The sequence below is a fragment of the Polyodon spathula genome, chromosome 3 (assembly GCF_017654505.1).
Source record: "Polyodon spathula isolate WHYD16114869_AA chromosome 3, ASM1765450v1, whole genome shotgun sequence".
Taxonomy (NCBI): Eukaryota; Metazoa; Chordata; class Actinopteri; order Acipenseriformes; family Polyodontidae; genus Polyodon; species Polyodon spathula.
In genome coordinates this window covers 23,222,219-23,245,266 of record NC_054536.1, presented here as the reverse complement: position 1 = coordinate 23,245,266, position 23,048 = coordinate 23,222,219, and the positions used below count along the sequence as shown (strand labels likewise).

Sequence of the window (23,048 nt, the reverse complement as noted above, 5' to 3'; positions counted from 1 at the left end):
CGAGGTATAAAATACAGTAACTATAAAAGTAAATCTAATATACAGATGCAGTATGTTCAGTGTGAGAAATAAACCACATGCAACATATTTGGTTTTACAATTCAAGCCCCTCACAAAGGCGTGGCCACAACATTGTTTTAAACATAGTGGCAGTAATAAACTGGTGCCAGACTAGTACAACTAAGCAATATGAACAAATGTAAATTCTGCAACAATCTTTCATATTGTACATATTAGAAAGAACACAGACAATTTTTTAATTTTATTTCTTCACCATATTCTTCCAATATACCTTAATGTTTTTGACCTGAAATATTTGTAGATTTCCGTTTTGGACACAGTTGCGACCAAGTATGATGGTTCTGACCAACGGTAATGCATGAATGACTACAGAGAGAGCACCACACTCATTTCAGTGTGACCCGAGCCTGGACTCCATTTTACACCTTCCTTTGTAGCTTGACTGCCTAACGTAGCAGTTAATCTCTGATTCTAGCAATATCTGGAGGTAGAGCAGGATCAGTGATCTGTTTCAGCAGCTCAAACATCTCTTTTGGGAGTTTCCTCTGTAGCTTCTTGTTGCCTGCAGAACATGGGAATGGTTAACGTGAAAAGTTGTGTAATCACTATCCCAATATCAGTGACTCATGCACGAGTGTATCTTTGTGGTAATAACAACGGAATAAAAACAACACTGTGCTGAAAACACAGGATATCACAGGGAATGAATGTCAACACAGGGTTTAGCAACAGTGTGCAATGGATTGGCACAATGTCAATAATGAATGCTGGAAATGTGTGGTTCCAGTTACCTGACCAACCCTATTTTTTCTCACCCAAACTTAAATATTTTTTGCTGATAACGGGCTACATTTTTCGATATCAATGGAAAAAATTGATCACTGTGTGTGGTCTCGTTTTTTGGTCAAGTGATTTTACAGAAACCTCACGGAAACAAGATCTTAAGCTTCATATAAATTGTTGGTGTCTGAGTATCGCCAAGTACCGGTAGTTTTGCAAAATAGTCATATGTCGCTATGTCATTTTATCGCTGTAAAAAACAATCAGAACGATTAAACAAACATCCATTTTTTAAATATAATCTGCTCTGCTATTATTATCTGTTTCAGTGTTGTACTTATAAAAAGTGCCATTACAGGAGCATCGTATCACCAGTCTCTCATTCTATTACCAAGTAATAAGGTGGAATAGTTGTATGCCTTTGTGTTATGTAGGTACTCACTTAAATCCAGGCCACTAGATTTCAGTTTACAAAAGCTTTTGAAAATTAAATGTTGACAGGTACTGTATGTGAACCCACTCTTGCAGTCAGCTATACTTGCTGGAAGAGTTTCCACAGCGAATATTTTTTGGTTTCGTTTTCCTGCATCGAATCAAGCAAATGAACAGAACGACCATCAGATGCTTCCGATTTTCTTGTTACAATGAAAGATATCAAGATCGCACATTTAGGTGGTCTATTTATCAAGATGTAAAGACTGCCACAGTTCACACATGTCAATTTAAGTTACGCATCTAACAATGCACAGGAGGCTATTCAGTGAATTTCTTTTGAAAAAAAATATGTAAAATGCCAGAATGGGCCTTATTTCAATGATTTACGCAGGAGTATTTACAGTAGATCCACCACCATTTAGATATTGAGAAACTTCTCAGCAAAATATTTATTTCCTTTCAGTATTTCTAGTTCTAAATTAGAAAAGAAAGAAGTATAGTACAAAAACATAACATTGATAACATAAATACTGTCCCTCATCAAGAATGTGTGTTATTAACTCATTATCTGCCTTGAAAGACCTCAGTATGTTTTGAGGATCTAGATGAATCACTCAGGAAAGGAAATTCCAATAAGAAACTGTAGGAAAACTGATTTCGACATGACCCCCTGATTGGATCATGCATTTTATAAATACATGTTCCAGTACTGGTGAAAAAGGGAGCAAATATGTTACAATGGTTTTACTTCGGTATTGGAGCTATAGTAGGTTGATAAAGTAATGTCTTCAATGATACTATTGCAAATCCTTCTGTTATTCTAGCTGTAGTAGCAATGATGCTATTGCAAATCATGCTGTTATTCTAGCTGTAGTAGAAAAAGCCCATTCTCTTATTCTCCATTGCCCGCTGCTGATGTAGAAAATTATTTTTATTTTTGGATGTAACTACGTGTTAACACCAGTTTCTTACAAACAACCTCTGTCGACCTATTGCTGGTAATGTGCTCATTTAATGCTTCCAAACCCATATAAACTGGAAACTTGACAAGCTTACTTGTTTTCAAAGGTCTACTCAGACACACAGAGGTACATTTGTGTCTGGACAACTTGACTATGAAGGCTCTGTAGCAGAGCCACTGGACTGCTTCAAAGGGTAAAATTCCAGAGGCATCCTTGGCACCAAGTCGAGTCCCTACAAACAACAGAAACATGTTTTTTTTCAGTGTTGAAACATTTGTTTGATACAATTGTATTCCTGTGACTGTTTTGAATTTCTCTTATGATTTTAGTAGAAATGTTCTCATCTCAAAGTTATGGATCTGCCTACTGAAGCAGGATTTCTCTCACTCAGAGCACCCCTAGAAGCAAGCATGTCACTGACATACTGTACAGCTATAAATACGAAATTACAGCCATCAGTAACATGAAAAAGAAGATCCACATCTACTTTATGATCATGTGCAAATGTATGTTAGACTGTTACTCTCAATAACTTGTGACAAAGAATTCCCTGTCCAAGTTTCATCACACTTTTCTAGATATATGTAAAAAAACTTAAAATGTGACTTGAGGACAGAAAGATGGACAGGGTAACTTCATATGCCCCCAGTATTTTCAGGACTTTTCATTTTATCAATTAAAAAAAAAAAACATTTTTACTGAATATGCTTTACATAAATTCTACTTTAAAGCATCCATAATAAAAAGCTAAAGTAATAATTAAATGTTTATAAAAAGATACCATTATTTATTTACTTTTTTTACTATATCTAGAGGTATGCATACGTAGATAAAATAATCTATTTCAGCCTTACTTAACTAGTAGAGTTGATCAATGTGTTCCACATAGATGACATTTACTGCACATAACAGCTGCAGTTCCCTATTGTGCTAGGTGATTTGCGGTCAACTGAAGTTCAGTATTTAATATTAATAAAATGAACAAGCACATGTATACATTTAGATCATAATAACTAACCGTGCCATTGCTTGCAATGAATGTAGAAAATAACTTTCCTTTTTGTAGTAACTCTTATGAATTTTCTAACCACTATTATTAAGGTTCTATTTAGATTTTACTTTGTTTGAAAACATCTGCATGGAGTAATTCATCCAATTCCTTTTTTTTTTCAACCCAGAACACCGCTGCCACCCCTGAGCTGACTCGGGAGAGACGAAGATGGACACATGCATCCTCTGAAACGTGCGCCGTCAGCTGTCCATGTCTTTTCACTCTGCAGGCCCGTCATGCAGCCACCTCAGAGCTACAATGTCAGAGGACCCCACAGGTCTGGGAAAATTCCAGACTGGCCCACAGGCACCCAGCCAGCCAACAGGGGTGGCTGGGGCGTGGTGAGCTGAGGACACCCCGGTCGACCTAAGCCCTCCCCCACCAGGGCGGCGCTTGGCCAATGGTGTGCCGCCACCTGGGAACTCCCATCTAATCGTCAGTGGAATAGCCTGGACTTGAACCGGAGATCTCCAAGCCATAGGGCGCATCCTGTACTCCACGCGGATGCGCCAGTGGGGACCACCTTGATGTAGGTAGTTTTAAGGTGATTTGAGTCGACTGGGTTTCTCTTTCATTCCCTTGTTCTTTGTGGTCAAGATATATTGTTCCACAAGGGCTGGTCCGGCATGGGAAGAAACATCAGCACAGGTGCAGTATGACAAGTGCTGAGCCAGCAAGCCAGCCCTCATAGTGCAATGGGAAGAACACATTACAGTGATGATTCAAATCAATTTACTTTTTAAGCAATTGAAGAATTAGAGTTGAGATGAATAAATCTCAACTTAATTTGATAGTGCACAGTAGTAAAGAATCAGAAATCATATTTCATATTATAAATGCTGGATCTGCCAAAGTGTCACAAATAGTGATGTCATATTCAGCATTAAATAATTCACAGCTTTTTTGAAGGTCTATATTTTTTATTTTTCTGATAAAACCCAGAAACTTTGCAACAGATGGTGCTGGCTTTGATGACAGGTGTGTTGGTTTACATAGCCTGTTATTATGCCAAATCAATAAAGGCAGTTAAAATTTAACGATGTCAGCTGAAATTACCTTAAATGTGTTTTTCAATAACATACACTTAAAACATGTGGGAAATATAACAAATATCACTAGGTATTAATTATATAATATTATAATCTAGATAGATATAGATATATATATATATATATATATATATATATATATATATATATATATATATATATATATATAAAAACACATTTCCTTCCAAACGTTTTACTGTTGAAAGTACTAGCAGGGCCATGACTGACAGAGGCAAACTAGTTCCATCGGGGTGAGCATGGGGATTCTAGTAGAAAATAGATTGGGATTTGCCAATAGGGCACCTGTAGGTCTGCTGTAGAAGCCACTCAGATCTGTGTTGTCCTCCGGCACTATGGGTCTGGTGGCTTCGTTGTAGACCTTCAGCATGAAAAAAGACGGCTTGGCAGGAGGACATATGTGTCTGCCGCCGTTTCCTGAGTCGGCGAGGGAGTTGCAGCGGTGAGCCGGGATAAAAATAATAATTAGGCATTCCAAATTGGGGAGAAAACCGGGATAAAAACCAATCTGGGAGAAAAACCAACCTAGGATCACAGGCAAGAAATGAAAATCAAAACTTAGATATTTCTTTAAACAAACACTGCACAGCAATACAACCTAGTGGGGAGTGACTGGGAAGTACTGCAGGCCCAAAGCCACAGCAATGACGGTTATTCACGAAGCTTTCATTGGTGTTCAAGCAGACGAACATTACAACTACTTACCTTTGTTCTTGATTTTTATGGTGGAGTAGAAACAGGTGGCCATTTGTGAGATCACAGAAAGAAAAAAACAAGGGTTGTTTCTGACCCTCTGTCCAAATGGCAGGTTGAGGACACAAGCATAGAACCTAGTAGGAGAAACTTATTATAATAAACCTGATTTAAAAAGACACAGATGATACATGTGAACTCTTTGTATCTTTTGCCTATTGTAAGTCCTTCATTTATAGTGAAGACTAACCCCAAACTGTTGTGAAATGGGCCTTCATGTTCAGATAAACATGGGAAATCACACTGAGGCGTGTCAGGCTCAACTAACCAGACCATGCAAACTAAAGACTCCAAGTTTTTATTATTTAAGATCAAGGACCAATAACCGAATATGTAATAGGATGATTACATGTCCATATGTGTGAAATGTTTAAAATTGAACTCAATTAAATCACCTCAAGACAGCCTGATCATTTGCAATACCTAGACAGGTATTTCAATGCCTTTTATTTCAGGCAATAGTTCAAGTGCCATTGAAATTCAAGGATTTATAGAATGGACAGTCAAAGTATGAAAAATGTCTCTAAAGATTCATTAACTGAAACATGATAGACATATTCCCTGGTGTGATGAAATGTTTTTGTATAACCATGTTAAAAAAAATGCTCTATTTTGCACATAGCGAACTGTGGCAAGGCAGAGCCCTGCTTATAAATAGTGTTTTGTTTGTGTTGGTGGTGGTTGTTGGCAGGGAGGAACTTAATTCCAACCCCTCCCAAATACATGTGAGAATGTGGCTGGAGCCTTAATTGAATTATTGATAATTAATTAGGCTCCAGCCACATGTGATATATGAGGAAAAAAGATTTTGTTTGAGAGTATATGTTGCTGTGTAAATTTTGTTTTTGGTCTGTGAAAGCATGCCCAACCGAACATGAGTATTATTTTGTTTTGTTTTTCTTCAGCCTTTTTATTTTGGCTCTGTGAGCTGCATTTTGTCTGTCCTTTTGATTTATTTTGTTCAATAAATGCATGCCCCAGCTTTTAAACCAACAACTACTGTCTGAGCCCCTCTAACCCTTTGCAATCCTGTCACATATGGTGTCCTGTGTGGGACTTGAGCGCCACAGACAGACTCAGAGACTTTAGCTGTGGGTTTAAACACTGGGGTTTATGTATGGCTAGGCATTATTCGCCTTTACAGACCAAAAACAAAATTATACAGCACCCAGCACAACTCACCTTGCTCCTTTCCCAATACAACCTCTCAAACAAAACATTTTCTCCCCTTATATCCCATGTGGCTGGAGCCTAATTCATAATCAATTATTCAATGAAGGCTCCAGCCACATTCTCACATGTATTTTGCAGGGATAGGAATTAACCCCCTCCATGCCAACCAACACAAAAACACTATTTACAATCAATTTGGGATGAATTTTATAAAACAATTTAATGACATTCATAATTATTACTATTCAATAAGAACACAAAAATATATAATTTTAGAGACCTTATAAACAGATGAAAATGAATATCAAAAAGCTATGTGTTTTGGAATCTCCCATCATTAGTTAGCATAGATGGAAATTATATATTTCTAATACTTTTGTATTCAATGTTAGAGTGATTTTTTTTTTTTTTGTTACTCTCATTTTGAAATCTAATCTTGTATTTATTCAAATCCTACAATAAAATTAAATGCTTAGGATCAGCTGTTCAATGTAGTTTACTCTGTTTAACATTTTTTCACACACTATACATTGTCTAAACAGAATACTCAAATGTGGGTTTGATGGCTCGCCAGGTAATCAGCCATTCTCATTCTAAATTAACTACAACACATCATGTGAGTTCACGGAGTATCGCTGTTACAGAGCTATGCATTTGGGAAATAAAGGCTTACTTTTTACAGAGTAAAATGTAGGGTAATGGCAGAATTTAACATTGGTTATCGCAGGTTAAAACCTTATTCCCATCCGATGTAACGAAGCTACAGAAATGCTGACAGGCAGCCCAACTGATTTCTATCTGCATAACTGATAAGGCTGTATGTTATTTTAAAGGTTGATCAATGGCCCTGAAATCCTGTAGAATCATTAACTAAAGAACTCAAACTTCCCCCTGTACAATTGCACTTTGTAACTTTATATTACCAGGCAATGGCAATCCTACTGGTAATGGAGCATTACAATCTCAAATCCGAGAAATTGTAACCCTTTCTTTATGCATGAAGCAGATGTTATTTGTATTTTAAACAAGCTCCAAGAAATACCTTAAAACAGTACCTTTAACCCTTAAATCAGTTTCCAGTACATTATTACAGAAGCTGATGACCTATGCAGTAGGTTTTAGATGCCAGTAAAAACAGAAACAACAGATCCTTAAATCCTTAGATCCTGAACATCTGCATAGTTGTCAAAATAGTAAACTACATATGGTTGACATATTGTTAACTATAACGTGTGGGTAGATTTACACCAGGATGAGGTGGGAGCATTCAGAGACAGACAGCATGACTACCCGGGCAACCAAGGCTTGGGGTAATGGGACTGATTTGGCTCTGGCTGGTTACTTGCATCATGCAAAAGAAGTATTACCTGACCCCTGCTTGTGGTTTCCTTTCTTACTGACACATTACTCATCTCTAATACCAATAGGGGGTTAAACTACACAACACTGCAGGATACCAAGTATATGAGTATGTATACCAAGTATGTATATGAGAACTATAACTAACTTTTGGACAAAATTTAAAGAGTCAAGAGTCCTGTACAGTACCTTGTGACATTCAAATCAAATAAAGTACTAACATTTTTTATATGGATCAGAGCAATCAAAGCGGTGGAGATTGTGCCACTTCAGATGCTAACTGCTTATTACAACTATGCACTTTCTGAATTTCTTTCAGGTCACGAAACACAAGTGTCTGTGACTCAAATTAGAGACCACATCCAATAAAATGCTGCTTAAAAAGAGGACATAAAACATGAGATGAAGATTGACATACCTGTAAGCTTGAAGAAGGAAGATCTTGTAGATATTAATGCAAACTGTCTTTTGACTATTGAGCTGTGTATATAGATATATATGAAAAAAAAAGTGTACAGCAGGTTAACATAACTTTGTTTTCATTCTGTCTTGGAATGAATGCTTGGACTACTAAGAGATGCACTGGTCTTCGACATGGTTGGCAGAAATGTAATTAATACGTTTTTAGGCATATGGATATATTTCATGCAACCTTAAATACCAAATTCATGCTTTAAGTTTCCATATGATTTATAAAAATGTCCCACATTTAAAAAAGAAAACAAAGCAAGAGGATTTCCTACAGTATACCAAGCATAGTTCACAAACAGGGAAGATGTGAGAAATGTAACATTAGATAATTCTTACCTCCAGATCAAGAAAAATGGCATGGGCTTTTAGTCTAAGAATTGCCAGCAGTTTATTCCTCATCTTTTTTCCAACACAGGGAGAGGAACCGAGAGTCAAACTTGATCTAATGGAGGTGTCGGAAAAACTAAAAAAAAAAGAAAGAAATAATAGTCGGAAACTCTGCAATATCAACCCTGATAAGTTCAAAATGAGCAGCTGTAGAAACAGAATTAGCGATAGTCTACTGTATAAGCCTAATTAATGACAGTTATAATCATTACTATTCATAAAATATATCTACTAAAAACACACAACTGTTAATCTACAGTATTGTTTTATTTTTGTTTTGTTTATTTTTAACTTTAACATGGAACTCACGTATCAGTACAATATATACTAAAAGAAAACAACAAATCAGTGTTAATTCAATCCTCTTATCACCCAAAAACTATTGTATGGGTCTAACCATAATGAAAAGTCATCGAAATATGAGACTGTATAAAATTGGGTTCTAAAGTAGTGTTTATACAGTGAAACCTTTCATTTTACTAAGTCAAATGTCAAATATAATTAAGCAAGTAATGTCCACTGCAACCTTTTTTGTTCTTGTATCATTTTACATTTGTTTGTTTCATGTATTTTTAATTAATATGAGCCATGAATTGAAGGTATCCAAGAAGAACACCACGTGGAACAGAGCCTGTGAAACCAGCCTATTGTCAATTTGGGTAAATGCAATAAACTCCAGAAAACTCCAACAGGGATGTTGTATTTTCTGCATCAAAAAAGATTTCAATCTATGGGCACACCTAAAAAACATCTCTTATATGACATGATAACAAGTCTTTAAGTAGGGGAGTGGAATTCCAAGGTTAGCATATGGGTGACCTATTCAAGATCAAGATCAGTTAATTACTGGTATAAAAACAAAGGACTATTTGTAAATCATGAAAGCATGCACTGAACCTTCACCACAACAAAAAAGAAACCATTTTAAACATGTAAAATAAAACATTCTACAAAAAAAAAACAAAAAAAAAAACAACACACACAGGTGTTATCAGTGCATGTGTAATGTCCAGTAAATACTCCCAACCACATTGTAAATGGACTCTTATCCTCATTTATAGGCATGGCCAGTTCAAAATATTTCAGATCAAGGATAATACATCTTTATGAGTGCTAGTATACTTCATGGAGAAAACCACTGCACTTTCAGAAAAGATAAATGAGTATTGTCTTCTGTTAAATGATGTAATATTCTCAGTAAGAACATGACTGGGACATTCCACAAATCAATGATTCCGCAGTCCTGTAAATACTTTAGATTGTAGAGTAAAGGGACTGGAATTAATTTCTCGTGGAAAATATGTGCTGTCTGGCTAAACAGTAGCCTATTGTATTGAAATTGGCAACAGGTTTAAAAGAAATGTTATGTTGTTGATTCAGTTACGGCATTAGTAAAAATTAGTACAATAGCTGACCTTGTTTTTTTTACCTTCCAAAACTGACAAACTAAACACTATCCGACAACAAACAGCACATAACAGGCACTACCTCCCTCATAGCAAGATCTCTCGATTTGCTGAAAATAACTGTGAAAGCTAATAGAGTAAAAGTTGTTTAATATATCAGTGTTTACAAATACACCACACACCTGTTTTTACTAAGCTATCATATAAAGCTTTCCGTTCTTTCTTTTATTGCATACATTTGGTCGTGTTAATTTTTTATTTGTGACCTGCTATTCTATTAATAATAATAATAATAATAATAATAATAATAATAATAATAATAATAATAATAATAATTTAGAAATAATGTAGCTTAGCATTATAATACTATAGCGCCTCGGCTTTGTTGCGATCAAGCTATGCTTTCTAAAATAATTAAAAAAACGATATGCAGCAAATGCATCCACTATCATGCTGTTATAGTTTATTTATTAGTGTTGAGCGGTAAGGTTAGAGAAATAGTATGCTTACCTGTAATGTAAATGTGTGTGTGTGTGTGTGTACTTTTAGCACACAAATGGTATTGGCTAGTAATTATGGGGTAGTGAGTTTGAATGAGAAACCATTAAGACATGGATGTCATTATGTAGGAATTACTTGTACTGAGCTAGCCTCAAGTTAAGAATGAAATAGGAAAACATATGTTTTTGTTGTACATCATGTCATGAATACGTTATTATCATTTATTTTTCCATGTCTCTGGGATCATTCAAGGTACTGACTTCATATCTGCACACAAGCAGTGGCTGCTGCTTTCAAGAGATCTCAAGGCACTGTACAACAGTAAAGACAAACCCAAAAAAACAAAATAAAATCAACACCAATACAATTTTTTTTTTTTTTTTAAATAGCCTGATCTAATGTATTTTTTTTTATTGTATGCACTTTACTGCTTGTTTCTTATTACTGTGATCTGTGATGTCTGTATGGTCTTTTTATGTTTTATTGTAAAAGAGCTTTGGGGTACTATATTGTATGTAAAAAGTGCGGAAGTGTTAATATTGTCAGTTTTTTATGCTTTTGTTTTTATTTGTGCCCTGCGGTTTCATGGTCTTTTTTTTTTTTTTACGGCTTAGCATGCAGCAATCACATTTATTTGATTGGACGTATCCTATTAGTGTGCAGCCTACACTGTGGCCATTTTAAGGACTTGTCTTATTTGAAAGAACTGAAAGAGTTCCTTTGCTGTATTGTACTGTGACTGACTGTGCTGTGTGAAAGGATCGTATGCCATTTTGAGAGATGTCCTGCAATGTTGATACCAATCTTTTTCTATTTTGTGGGCGGAACATCCTCCAGTTTTAAATAATCATTGTCTAGTAATCCTAAACATTTTTAAACATTATGGCAGACATTTAGGGCCTGATTTTCAAAAAGGGCAAAATAAGAACTAGGTTGGAAAGGGATTTTTAAAACTTAATTTGGATCACTAAACATATATAACATACAAACAACTTGATTTAGGTATATAAATCAGGTAATACTAATTATTTTGCGACCCAGTTCTTATTTTACCCCTTTTGAAAATCAGGCCCTTAGTGTATGTAAAATAGCTATTATTTTATTTGAAATGCTAAAACATTTTTTTTTAGGATCAGTTAAGAGTGAATAGTCAGATTGTTTTCCAAATTGTTTCATGTGGGCTTAACATTTTTGAAAATCCAGTATTGCACTGAATATAGCCATGCAGACAAATAATATTTATGAAGAATAGGCAAGGCTAGCCCGCCTAGTTTAGAGAGTGAGAGTCTCTATTTCTTTATTCTGGGTTGGGAACCTTCCATAGAAAATCAACCCAACAGAGAGACTGGCAGCATTTTCCAGTTCAGCATCTTCTACTATTAATTGTAATTATTATGCTGATTATTGGTAACCTAAAACTTAGTTCCAGTCTTCACATAATATAATGATTTACATGCAAATAAACATTTTCCCATCCAACTAACAGTATGGTTTTTCAAGCAGGTAGGTAATTTATTTGCAAGTTCACTAACAATCCAATGTAGTTTCAGTAAGCTGAACCTTGATGAGCCAAGAACACTTGTCTAATCTAGCAATGAGATACACTGAATTTGTACTGGCCAACTCTCTGAACTATGATCATGTTACCAATGACTTTGCATCACTGAAAGCAAGAAAAGTACATTTGTAGGCTCTAGATTTCATTTCTGTTGGTGCATTCCACTGGACATTTACAAATATTTTGAACCCCTTTTTATGTATTTATTTATTTTATTCACTGACTGCACATTCTGGTGGGGGAGCTAGATTAATATCTTACACAGGGTGCAATCAAGGATCGATACAGCTCTCCCTGCATGTAACACAGCCTAATTTAGAATATACGTTTAGCTTCCTACAATGCAGTTGCCTTGCATTGTGTTTAATAATTATCTGAAAGTACAAGATCGACCACATTGAAAAAATGAGAAAAAACAAACTGTTCACAGCGGAGGGCAAATGATGCAATTGAAAAAAAACGAAACAAAACAGTGCAGACACTTAAAGAGGGGGCCCTCCTAATATCCTTAACCTGGTACCACATGAACCTATAGGTTACCAAAGGTGTGTAAGATCAACAGCAAATTTATTCCAAATGTCTACTGTCAAGCAGGCAAACAAGATCAGTGCATAAAGGTCCCCACTTTGAAAGAGGACATAAACACAAGATGTCAAGAAGAGTGTTGACTCCTCCAGTACATTCGAACAGTCCTACCAATCAAATATATTTCTGCTTTATTATTTAGAGCCCATCTACCTCATTTTAGGCAACTATCAAGCTGTGACACAGGCATCCAATTGCATGTGATGTTTCTTTGGGTGCACATTTTGTTGCAAGCAGCGTTACAATACTAAGAGTGACTAAAAAAAAACACAAACATTATAATAAATTATACACTTCCCATTTGCCTGTAAATTGTCAATGTATAAATTACATTTTAACATCAATTGCCATTAGATATGGTGTTATCTGAACTGGAGCCATAAGCCAATACAATTTTATAAACTAAATGCATTAACTGCTGTACGAGACATGCTGAGGTGTGTAGTACAGATCAGTCCTGGTCCTCGGGACACACTGAGTCTTCTGCGTTTCATTCCAACTGAGTTATCAATTACTTCATTTAACCCTTAATTGAACTACTCACTAGCATAATTAGACTTTTTTAATTGTTTTTAGCTTTTTAGACAGTTGGAGGTTTCAAGTTAACTACACAATTTTATAAGTAACTTGAAATCAGCAACTTTTTAGGTGCTGAGAACAATTAAAAGGGTATAATTAAGCACGTTAGTTCAATTAAGGGTTTAAAGTAATTGAGAACTCAGTTGGAGTGAAAACCAGATGACACAGGGGGTCCCCAGGACCAAGACTGGGAAACCCTACTGTCCATACAGACCAGTGCCCTAGTGTACGACAAAAAATCTTACCCAACAGTGCCCCCTTTGGTGATTTTAAACATTTTTAATGCAAGACACATTCGACACATCATGCAATCAAATCTGTTTTACCTTCCATAGTCACAGAACACTTCAGCTGTGCGAGTGTCCAGCAGAAGTCCACACCATGGAAACATGCAGACCCCAGGTAACTGTTTGGCCGCGGCACAACCTGGGATGTCATCAATAGGGAAGTTGACAGTTGTTTTATGAGGGCTTATAATGCACCCATACTCAGGAATGCCGGCTGCAAGCGTTCTAAATCACGGTGGTAAATTAAAACAGTATTGATTTTCAACAGCAATTAACATTAAAGAGCCATTTACATTGAGACAGTAGGGAGTGTGTACTTGAACAATAACACACACCCAATTACTGACAGATTACTGAAAATGTAGATCTATTTAACATAACGAAACAACCTCATAAAGAACCACTTAAAATACTCAGAAGAGTGGTGGTTGCATCTTTTTGGGGGTTAATATTTAGTTTCCTTTTCCTCAGTTGTAATATAGGCCTAACTAAACAAGGATAAAACCCACCAGTTAAATTTCTTGCATTATGCATTTTCATATTAAATTGCATGTGTCTCGCATATTTCCAATAGCTGGTTACAATTAAATGACTAAACCTTTAAATGTTGCATCACACATTTACATCAAGAAGAGTTGTAGACAGTGATTTTTTCCCCTCCAGTCACAGTACTGTTAAGCTTTATTATTATTATTATTATTTTATTATTATTATTATTATTATTATTATTATTATTATTATGTATTTATTTTTTAAACACACCATGAGAAACTGTAGTGTAAACCCCAACAAGTACAGCTGTTTCAAATATTTAGAAGACATACCTGAGGAACTTTTTTGCATTTGACAAGTGAGGAGTAATGAGCAAGAAATCATCCACCCATCTTAGCAACACTCTTGATGTAGTTTGAGAAAAAAATAGAAAGACATATTTGAAAATACAAAAAGAATGTATGTACAAGACTCCAATTTGACGAAGGTTATTTAAAATAGGAATGGGGAAGACACACACTGACATTAGTAGGCTGGTATTGTCTGTGTGAGTGTGTGTTGAGAAGGGAAGGAGGGTTAGACAGCCAATTCTGATCACTAGTATATATAAAGAAACTTATACAATGACAGAAGACAATTAGATTGATCATTTGTCCATTATTTTTCCCCACTTCAGGCTTGAGAAGTCTATTGTTAATGCAGGTGAGTTTATTCCTATAAAGAAACTCCCTCTGAATGTACCATTTTTTACTTGTTTCACTTCAAATAACAGATGTGGCATCTGTCGACTACATCGTTTAAAAGTGCTATTATTTCCATTTACATCTCATGCAAGTCCCAGCTTTTTACTTTTTCACAGTATCCAAATATTACAGGAATAACTAAGACACACATACAGGAGCAGCACATGGGAAATGAAGACAAACAGTAAGCCAAAAACCGCTCTGAAAGACGTACCCATCTTGTTGCACTCCACTTAAGAGTTTGTTCTCCATGTCTCCATAGCACAAACAGCACAGCAGTGTGGACACAATGCAGCCCTGAGGGATTCCGCATCTCTGCAGGTAGGTCCTGAAAATATGAGGAGAGCAATCCACTGTGGAAATGTAAAGCACACACTGCTATGCAGCCAGTCTTATAATATACAAGAATACAAAATGATGTATGCTAGATTCTAAGTATGTGAAAATTAGCTAGATTAAAGTATTGTACCAACAACCTATTTTTAAGATTATCAATAATCTACAAAGACCTTTTTTTATAACGGTATTATATGAGAAATGTATGAAGGTACGTAGGAAGTGGATGAAAAGACAGGGTAGAATATTTGCATGTGTCTTAGGCATAAATGGGAAATCAATTTGTTACTGCATCAAAAATAAATAAATAAAATAATTACTTTATCCAAAGGCAACTTTATCAACACATTCTAAAACAACTAATGCAGTGCAACAGGTGTAATTTCGCTTTTTTTTCCCCAGCAGATGGCGATATCATATTACAGTAGAACCTCAGGTTTCGAACACCAAACTTACAAACTGACCGGTCAACCAATCTCCCTACTTTTAGCTGTAAGTATGCAGTCAATCAACCATGCCTGCAATGCAAACAGAATCCAGTTCTAAAAAGCGCAACGTTAACCCACTGAAATGGTAAGAACTGGGGTATGCAAAATGTGTTACACTTTCAATTGAAAGAAAACTTTTAACAGCGTTATCATACTCAGCAATGGGAAAAATGTATCAGGTTTCAGGAAATTCTCAGCAATATTTAAAAGGCAAAACAAAATTATAATAACCCAACAATTTGCAAAGGAGGCAAAAGACAGGAGAGCAGTAAAAACAGATATATCATACGCAAAGCTGCTGATGAGATTTTGATAACGCACTCCATAAGCAGCGTGCTGGTCACAGAGAAGGCAGAATTATTACAAAGTAAGTACGGGTCATTTTACTAGGAACATTTTTGTTTTAAACAAAGCAGTTATTTTTCAAGCCCAATGACTGAGCAAGCTACACTAATGAATTTTGTTTAAAATAAAATAAAAACAAGCATCATATTAGCTTTTCCTGGACGTTTAAGCCTGCGTTTCTGCAATTTCAATAGCAAGTTACATTTAGAACGATTTTAAACTACCACAACAATACGAGTACTGCATTACTGTGCTGTATCCTTGCATTATTCATCAGATTGAGGGTGTAGACAGCAGGTTTGCACATTTATGAAAACCACTGAAACCTCATTTTTCAGATTTAAGGACATTTCAGACTTACGAACAACTTCCATTCCCAAGGTTTCCATAACTCTGAGGTTCTACTGTATGTCTTTGTCCCAAATGAAAAAATATTATATTTTATTACAACCAACGCACCTCTGTATGTGAATATTGGCTTTCCTCGTGTCATGTGCAATATTTGCAGTTTATAACATCCTATGCAATTTTACTAGAACATTCAAATACCCCCTGAAAAATAAACAGAAGTAGTGTTTTACTTACTTATTTCCAATCTTGAAGACATTACTCTTCAGCATTTGTTTGAAGAATGCAAGCAGTTTTTTAGAAGGCTCATTTACGGACAGGCCCTATAGTTTAATATAAAGGTTAAGTAATTCACTAAAACAATACAAGAACAAGCATTTTCATTATCATAATTTTCTGACCAAATGTTTTGACAGTTGCATGACCAGAGGTAAACATTACTTCTGATGCACAGATGGTAGTGGACAACTGTTCACATTATAAACTACTACCAGGAATCAAGCATAACTAAAATCTAATCTTTCCTGGTATAATACAATAGCTCTTGCATGGTTCCTTTACCTGTTCTACTAGTACTGCGCTTCGTAAAGATTTCTCCTTCTGCAATTGAGAGGCAAACAGCTTCATGTTTGGTAGCAGATCTATCATTGTATAAACCTGTTGGAAATACAAGGCACGATTAGTAAAAAAACAGTTAAACATTATGTTGCAGCTACGGTTTTAGGCACAGATGCCATCAAACCATTCAATCTCTTATTTTATATCATCCAGTCCAAACTTAAAAACAATGTTATTCTTTACAATAATGAACTAGAAAAGAATACAAGTCCAGATATTGTTAGAAACATACAAATTGAAATTCTAAAATTCAGCTCAATTCTGTAACCCTTTTCAACATCAATGAAGGCTTGCATGTACTCCTTGACCATACAACACACATATAATAAAAAATATTAATAAACTAAACTAAACTTAACGATTAAACTTTATCACATGAAATATATCTGCAGGTTTTCATACATCGGTCTTAAATGACTTCCTTATCTGTCGGACAGGGTCACTCCAGATCTCAGCATAGTGGCGGATGCAATAGCTTTCTTCGATATCAGGATGTATTATACCTGAAACCACATCTAGCAGTTTATCATGTGGAAGGGTGTCAAAGGCCCCAGTGACGTCAGCCTGAAATACAGACAATGCAGAAAGATCTTGACAAACCTTCAGTAGGATCCAACTTGAATAAAAAATGTTGAAGTGAATGCTGTTTGAATTGTTAAAGTGATTAATGCTGTGAAGAAAAAAAAAAAAAACATTCTGAAACAAACAGCCACAAATCAGTTTTTAAGAAATAAAATGAATCAGTAGCTTGGATCGAATTTATCTAAATCTGCCAATTGCTAATTCAGATCATTCACTGCACATGCTTTCTTTTTGACCAAAAATATAATTTTTGTGGAACAATATTGAATCAAGTCATGTAAGCATGTGTGGTTAGAATAAGTTTGTGTCAACTACACAGAGCACACTAGAATTACTTCAGTGCTCAACAATTTGTTTAATAACATACAGTGATGCTATGTAGGGATCCTACCTTCACAAAGTAGTAGTGAGTTACGTCTTGCATGTGTTGTTTCCTTTCCTTTGCAAACTGCTTCAACACTTTATAGACGTCATCCATTCCAAACACGGATGATCCCAATAAAGAAGGATTTCTGCTCCGTTCATAATTCAGAACAGCGCACAGGAGCTTCAGCTGAATCCAGCAGGGGGGGGGGGGGGGGGGGGGGGGGGGGGGGGAATATTTTAATGTTTTTTTTTGTTGTTGTTTTTTTTTTAATTATTCATTTATGGCCATACAATCTGATGTTGCAACATTAAGAGAATCACAGAATACAACTCTGTACCAACTATGAAGACCCTATGTCAAAGCATGTGGTCTGTATCATTGACATGGCCCGAGTTTAAAGCAATACGGAAGTGAAAGAGTTGATTTTTTACAAACCTTCTTCTCGTTGGTTTGCTGAATGTGCTTCTGCATTCCCACTGTTTTCCCAACTTTCACAATGGGTCTCAACCCATTGTGTTTGGGAATGAGCCGAAGTCTGGAGATCATCAGGTCTTTGTTGTATCTCTGCATTTCTGCAATCTCCTCTGTGGATAAGGGTTGCAGCTGTGTTTTTTCTAGATGTTTTCTGTTGAAAAAACATTTTCAATTTAAATTGATATTTAAAAAAAGACAAATGCATATTTTCGAACTACCAATATAATAAATAAAGGTTCTACTGGATTCAGCAACATTATAAAAAATCACAAATATCATGCAATAGTTGGAAAGGTTCCAGTGGTACACAGAACAAGGCCCATCTTTGTGTTGTTACTGATCACAGGTATTCAAAGATTCAGAGAACCTAACAAATCAGCTAGGATATTAAAATCTTAAGGTTTGGAAATTAAGGAAACTATGCATGTAATCAAGCTAGCCTTCTCATTGAAAAATTGAGTTTCAGTAATAAGTAAAGTGTACCTGACTCCAATATCTTGCAGAAGTTCCCAGACATACTGTCTGTAGAAGTGCAACGTGTTCTTCCCTTTCACAGCCTCTGTGATGTAGAAGAAGGTCTTAAGTAGCTGCACCACATAGGTGCCCATCAACCAGTATAAGAACTTAGCCAGGATCACTTCACGAAGCCTGTGTTCCTCTGGATAAAAATGAGATCTCTCTGGAAAAAGAAATGTTGTATTGCGAAGTCTAAAAATGAGTCTTTGAACACCCATGCCACATATAAAACAGTTTGGAGCAGTTGGAAACTGAATGAAATGGATGTTCTGCTAAGAGAATTAATATTTCTGAGTTACCAATTGCTATTAGCACGCAATTTAACATTTCTAACGACAAATCCCCACCATAATTTACAATATTATGATGCATTACAACTATAATATTTAACTAAATTATTTAGCACTGCAGACCTTGATAACAATGAAGATGTAAATCTGAAGTGCCGCAACAGTCCTCAACATTTTTGAGGCAGTTCACAGTATTTCATGATAGTTTACAATCAAAATGCATCCATAAGCGCCTATTTTTTTATGACTTAGCTTACTCTTATTCTTATTTTTGATTTCCAGCCAGTAGCAGTTGTTGAGTCTCATGTTCCACATCAAGTCCGAAAGAGAAAACCTGCAAAACTTCCCCAAAAAGATGAACTTCTTCACATTTTTCAGGAATCTGCATTTGTTGTGGTTCGAGCCCCACAGTTCTTGTGGTACCACATAATGTAAGCATTCCCTCACAAACATGTACACCTTCCAGGGATGGCTGTGCTGCTGCAGCAGTTTTTCTAATGTACTTCCCTGGTTGCTTGATTCTTGGGTTTTGGCAGGATTAAAAGGGCAAGGGCAATACTTCTTCAACAGTTCAATATACCGACACGTTCCATGTCGTTTCACAAGCTCCTTAAACACTTTCCTCATTTGGTGATAGCGTTTCGGCAGCATCCTTTTCCTCCAGTAGTTGTCAGGCCTCCCTTTGGCATCATTTCCTCCAAACAAATTTCCCTGCAAGAAGATTGTCTCAATCAGTCTCTTCTCGTCAACTTTGAAGTCCTTTTGCCGGCTCATCCCAAAGGAATTATAAAAGCTTTTCTTTAAAACCTGGCTTGAATAAAACATATGTCTTCTTTCGATATAAATAGAAGAGAAGTCGACTGAGGGGGCCTTAAAGGGCACTTTCTTCTTTTCTTTCTTGGGATGAATGCTTGGCTGGCAGGATTTTGCACCTTTTCGATTATCTACCAGAAGGCTGACATTGCAAGAATCTGATCTAACCCTTTTGGCAGGAGGAACAACACCTTTACCAAGACGCTTTTTCTTCTGTTGGCCGGCCTTCATGATTTTGTTAGTCTGTTTCCGCTGAAAGGATGCTGAACTTCGTAGATTGTAACGAGATTGCTCTCCAAATGCTGATCTTTGTTTCCACTGATAAACCTTCTGCTGGTACCTTTTATAAAAGCCACGTTGCAATTTTACAAACTTTGATAAGACATTGAATTTGGCATTTAGTGACTTCTGCTGGGTGCACCTGAATGAAAAAACAACACCCGAGGACACTAAATTGTAGAAAGGAACTCCACATATCTGATAGCAACTGCTTGGGGGTGCAAGCATGAACAGAGCACAGTGTTGCAACAAATGCATCATGACATCATCACCAATCCTGCTTAGCAAAATCTCCCAAAGCGGACTGGCACCAATGGTGAAGGTAGTTTGATTGGGTTGGAAGATGCAAATGTTGGGAGCAAACTTGACAAATTGATAACTGTTCTCAGAAATACAGGCATATCCAGAAGACAGGACATTCTTCTTCCCTTTTTCACAAAGCTTCTGTATGACTCTGGCCACCACTTCCCTCTGGCTCGACAACTGAAACACAAGTATACCATGACAGGTTAATTAAGATAAAAAAAAAATGCTATTCTCTAACAGTACTTATGAAATGGGAACAACCTAAACTAATCAACATAACATTTCCATGCTTTTTCAGTTTTAGCTGAGCAATATCAGGCAAGTGTTTTTAAATACATTTTTATTGAAATAGTAGGTTCTGTAAAAAAAAAAAAAAAAAAAAAAAAAAACAACAACAACCCTAGGAGATGACATCTCTAATCAAAATGAATGGGAGAATCCAGGTGTGTATCAAAATTTGAAGACACCATCTGTAAGTGTGGGATCTGAAGCACTGGTGTGACCAGAGGTTAAAACAATGTTGTAGTAAAAAGGTTGTTTACCAGAAAATAATTTAAATTCAGCTATGTACAAACCATGAAGACTATAAAGGTGTCTCTATACAAAATTAAGACCTCAGAAGTCACAGTGTTTGGTCAGAGGTCAATGTAAAGTCACCAACACCTAGCGGTCACTGCTTGTGTGCAGATATGAAGTCAGTATCTTGATTGATCCCCGAGACATGGAAAAATAAATGACAATAACGTTTTCATTACATGATGTACAACAAAAACATATGTTTTCCTATTTCATTCTTAACTTGAGGCTAGATCAGTACAAGTAATTCCTACATAATGACATCCATGTCTTAATGCTGTCTCATTCAAACTCACTACCCCATAATTACTAGCCAATACCATTTGTGTGCTAAAAGTACACACACACACATTTACATTACAGGTAAGCATACTATTTCTCTAACCTTACCGCTCAACACTAATAAATAAACTATAACAGCATGATAGTGGATGCATTTGCTGCATATCTTTTATTATTATTTTAGAAAGCATAGCTTGGTCGCAACAAAGCAGAGGCGCTTTTGTATTATAATGCTAAGCTACATTATTTCTAAATTATTATTATTATTATTATTATTATTATTATTAATAATAATAATAATAATAATAATAATAATAATAATAATAATAATAATAATAATAATTCCCCGCTTTACCTGTTGAAAATTGACGGGCTGCGATAACAGTTTCACGTCTTGAGTGGTACAGACAATGATTTCAGAAATAAATCTCTTATATTTTACACTGTCACTGCTCGAAATTAAGCCGGGTTCTTTCCCTTCTCTGCTCTCTCTCCACCCGATCGTCTCGAGAAAAGATTCGATTCCCTGTACATGTGAATATACAGACTTCAACATACAAATTACACGACGATATTTTTTCAAAGGCTCCATGGCACACGTTTGCATTTTGTAAGCATGATATTATTCGGCAGCAAAATTCCTGTTCGTGTTTCCACAGCTAGTCTGGAAACTGACAGAAGTCGTGCTTTGCCGGTCAAATCTGCTGCAGAAATTGAATTGGCATATACATAATTATTATTATGTTTTAATATACTGTCTTTAACCAATTACAGCGCCACATGGTGATTCTCCAGGACCGGCTCCTATCCAAAGTTACGTCTATTCGACGCACTACCGTATAAACGCGGAAACAGGCTCATCATACAAATTATGCAGTTGGTGGATACACGGTTGTTAGAAAAAAAATTGTAGAGAAAGAAAAAATAGATTTCTCTAACAAATCAAATCCACCCACAACATGTATTTTTATCAGTTTAGCCCTCACGTCTTAACGTTACATCACTAAGGACGGTAATATAAACCAGCTAACTGGAAACCTAACGAAAAATACATTTTCTTAAGCAAACCTTCATTGTGCTTTGCGCCTATTTGCATGATTATACGGTACTGACGTATGTGTGTTGAGTGTTTTCATTGGTTCATCAGTCTACAAGTTATGCGAAGCAAATACGTTTGGAATAATTACACTTACTTGCAAATGCTTATGTAGGGCCAGACAGTAATAATGTGTAGTCAGAATGTGGTACACATAACAGAAAATGGTGTATACTGTGTTTGTCTACTGCACAAATCACTACAAACAAAATAAACTGTAGTTCACCCACAAAATCGTATGTTTGCATTTTTAGATAACCCAGTTTGTTGCTCATCAGTTAAAGTCACATACATTAGCTAAATTTTGAAAAATGATATTATTATTATTATTATTATTATTATTATTATTACTTTAAGGGCCAATACATATTATATACTGTATATTTAATAACAGTATTTCAAAATTAAATATCAACTTTTAATGTTTCTTAACATTTTCACCTCAGTATCCAATTCTAAAATCTTTTCTACACAATGTATACAAAAAAAAACTTGTTGAATGACTTGCACTTTTCCTAATCCACATGTATGACCGTTATAACCCATTTTTCTGAATTTGCTTCTTTTTTTTCTTTGATGGAGTCGACCTTATAGGGTTCTCCTTCCTTTACCAATGTATGAATATCAGTGTCACTTAAACGTTGAGTTAGCCATTTCACATAAAGAAAACACTGATATGGAAATATTCTGAGCTTTGTTTGCTGTCGCCAAAACATCAGTCA

At 35.8% G+C, this 23,048-nt stretch overlaps 1 protein-coding gene across 2 annotated transcripts; it reads right to left on the bottom strand.

The window, feature by feature from the left end:
- tert (telomerase reverse transcriptase) lies at positions 1–22,024 on the bottom strand. Of its 2 annotated transcripts, XM_041244724.1 has the most exons (16): positions 21,586–22,024; positions 19,232–20,549; positions 18,652–18,847; positions 18,130–18,319; positions 17,719–17,880; positions 17,148–17,309; positions 16,689–16,784; positions 16,365–16,450; positions 14,825–14,938; positions 14,200–14,271; positions 13,415–13,600; positions 8,409–8,535; positions 8,020–8,081; positions 5,022–5,146; positions 2,293–2,430; positions 1–583 (listed from the first exon to the last, which is right to left on the bottom strand). In XM_041244724.1, exons 1-16 carry the CDS (start codon positions 21,835–21,837, stop codon positions 480–482), a joined length of 3,390 nt encoding a protein of 1,129 aa, XP_041100658.1. In that variant the 5' UTR covers positions 21,838–22,024; the 3' UTR covers positions 1–479. The 2 variants fall into 2 exon arrangements, with proteins under 2 accessions (XP_041100658.1, XP_041100657.1); XM_041244723.1 differs by lacking the exons at positions 1–583; positions 2,293–2,430 and adding an exon at positions 4,483–4,841.
- Between the last annotated feature and the right edge of the window lie 1,024 nt (positions 22,025–23,048).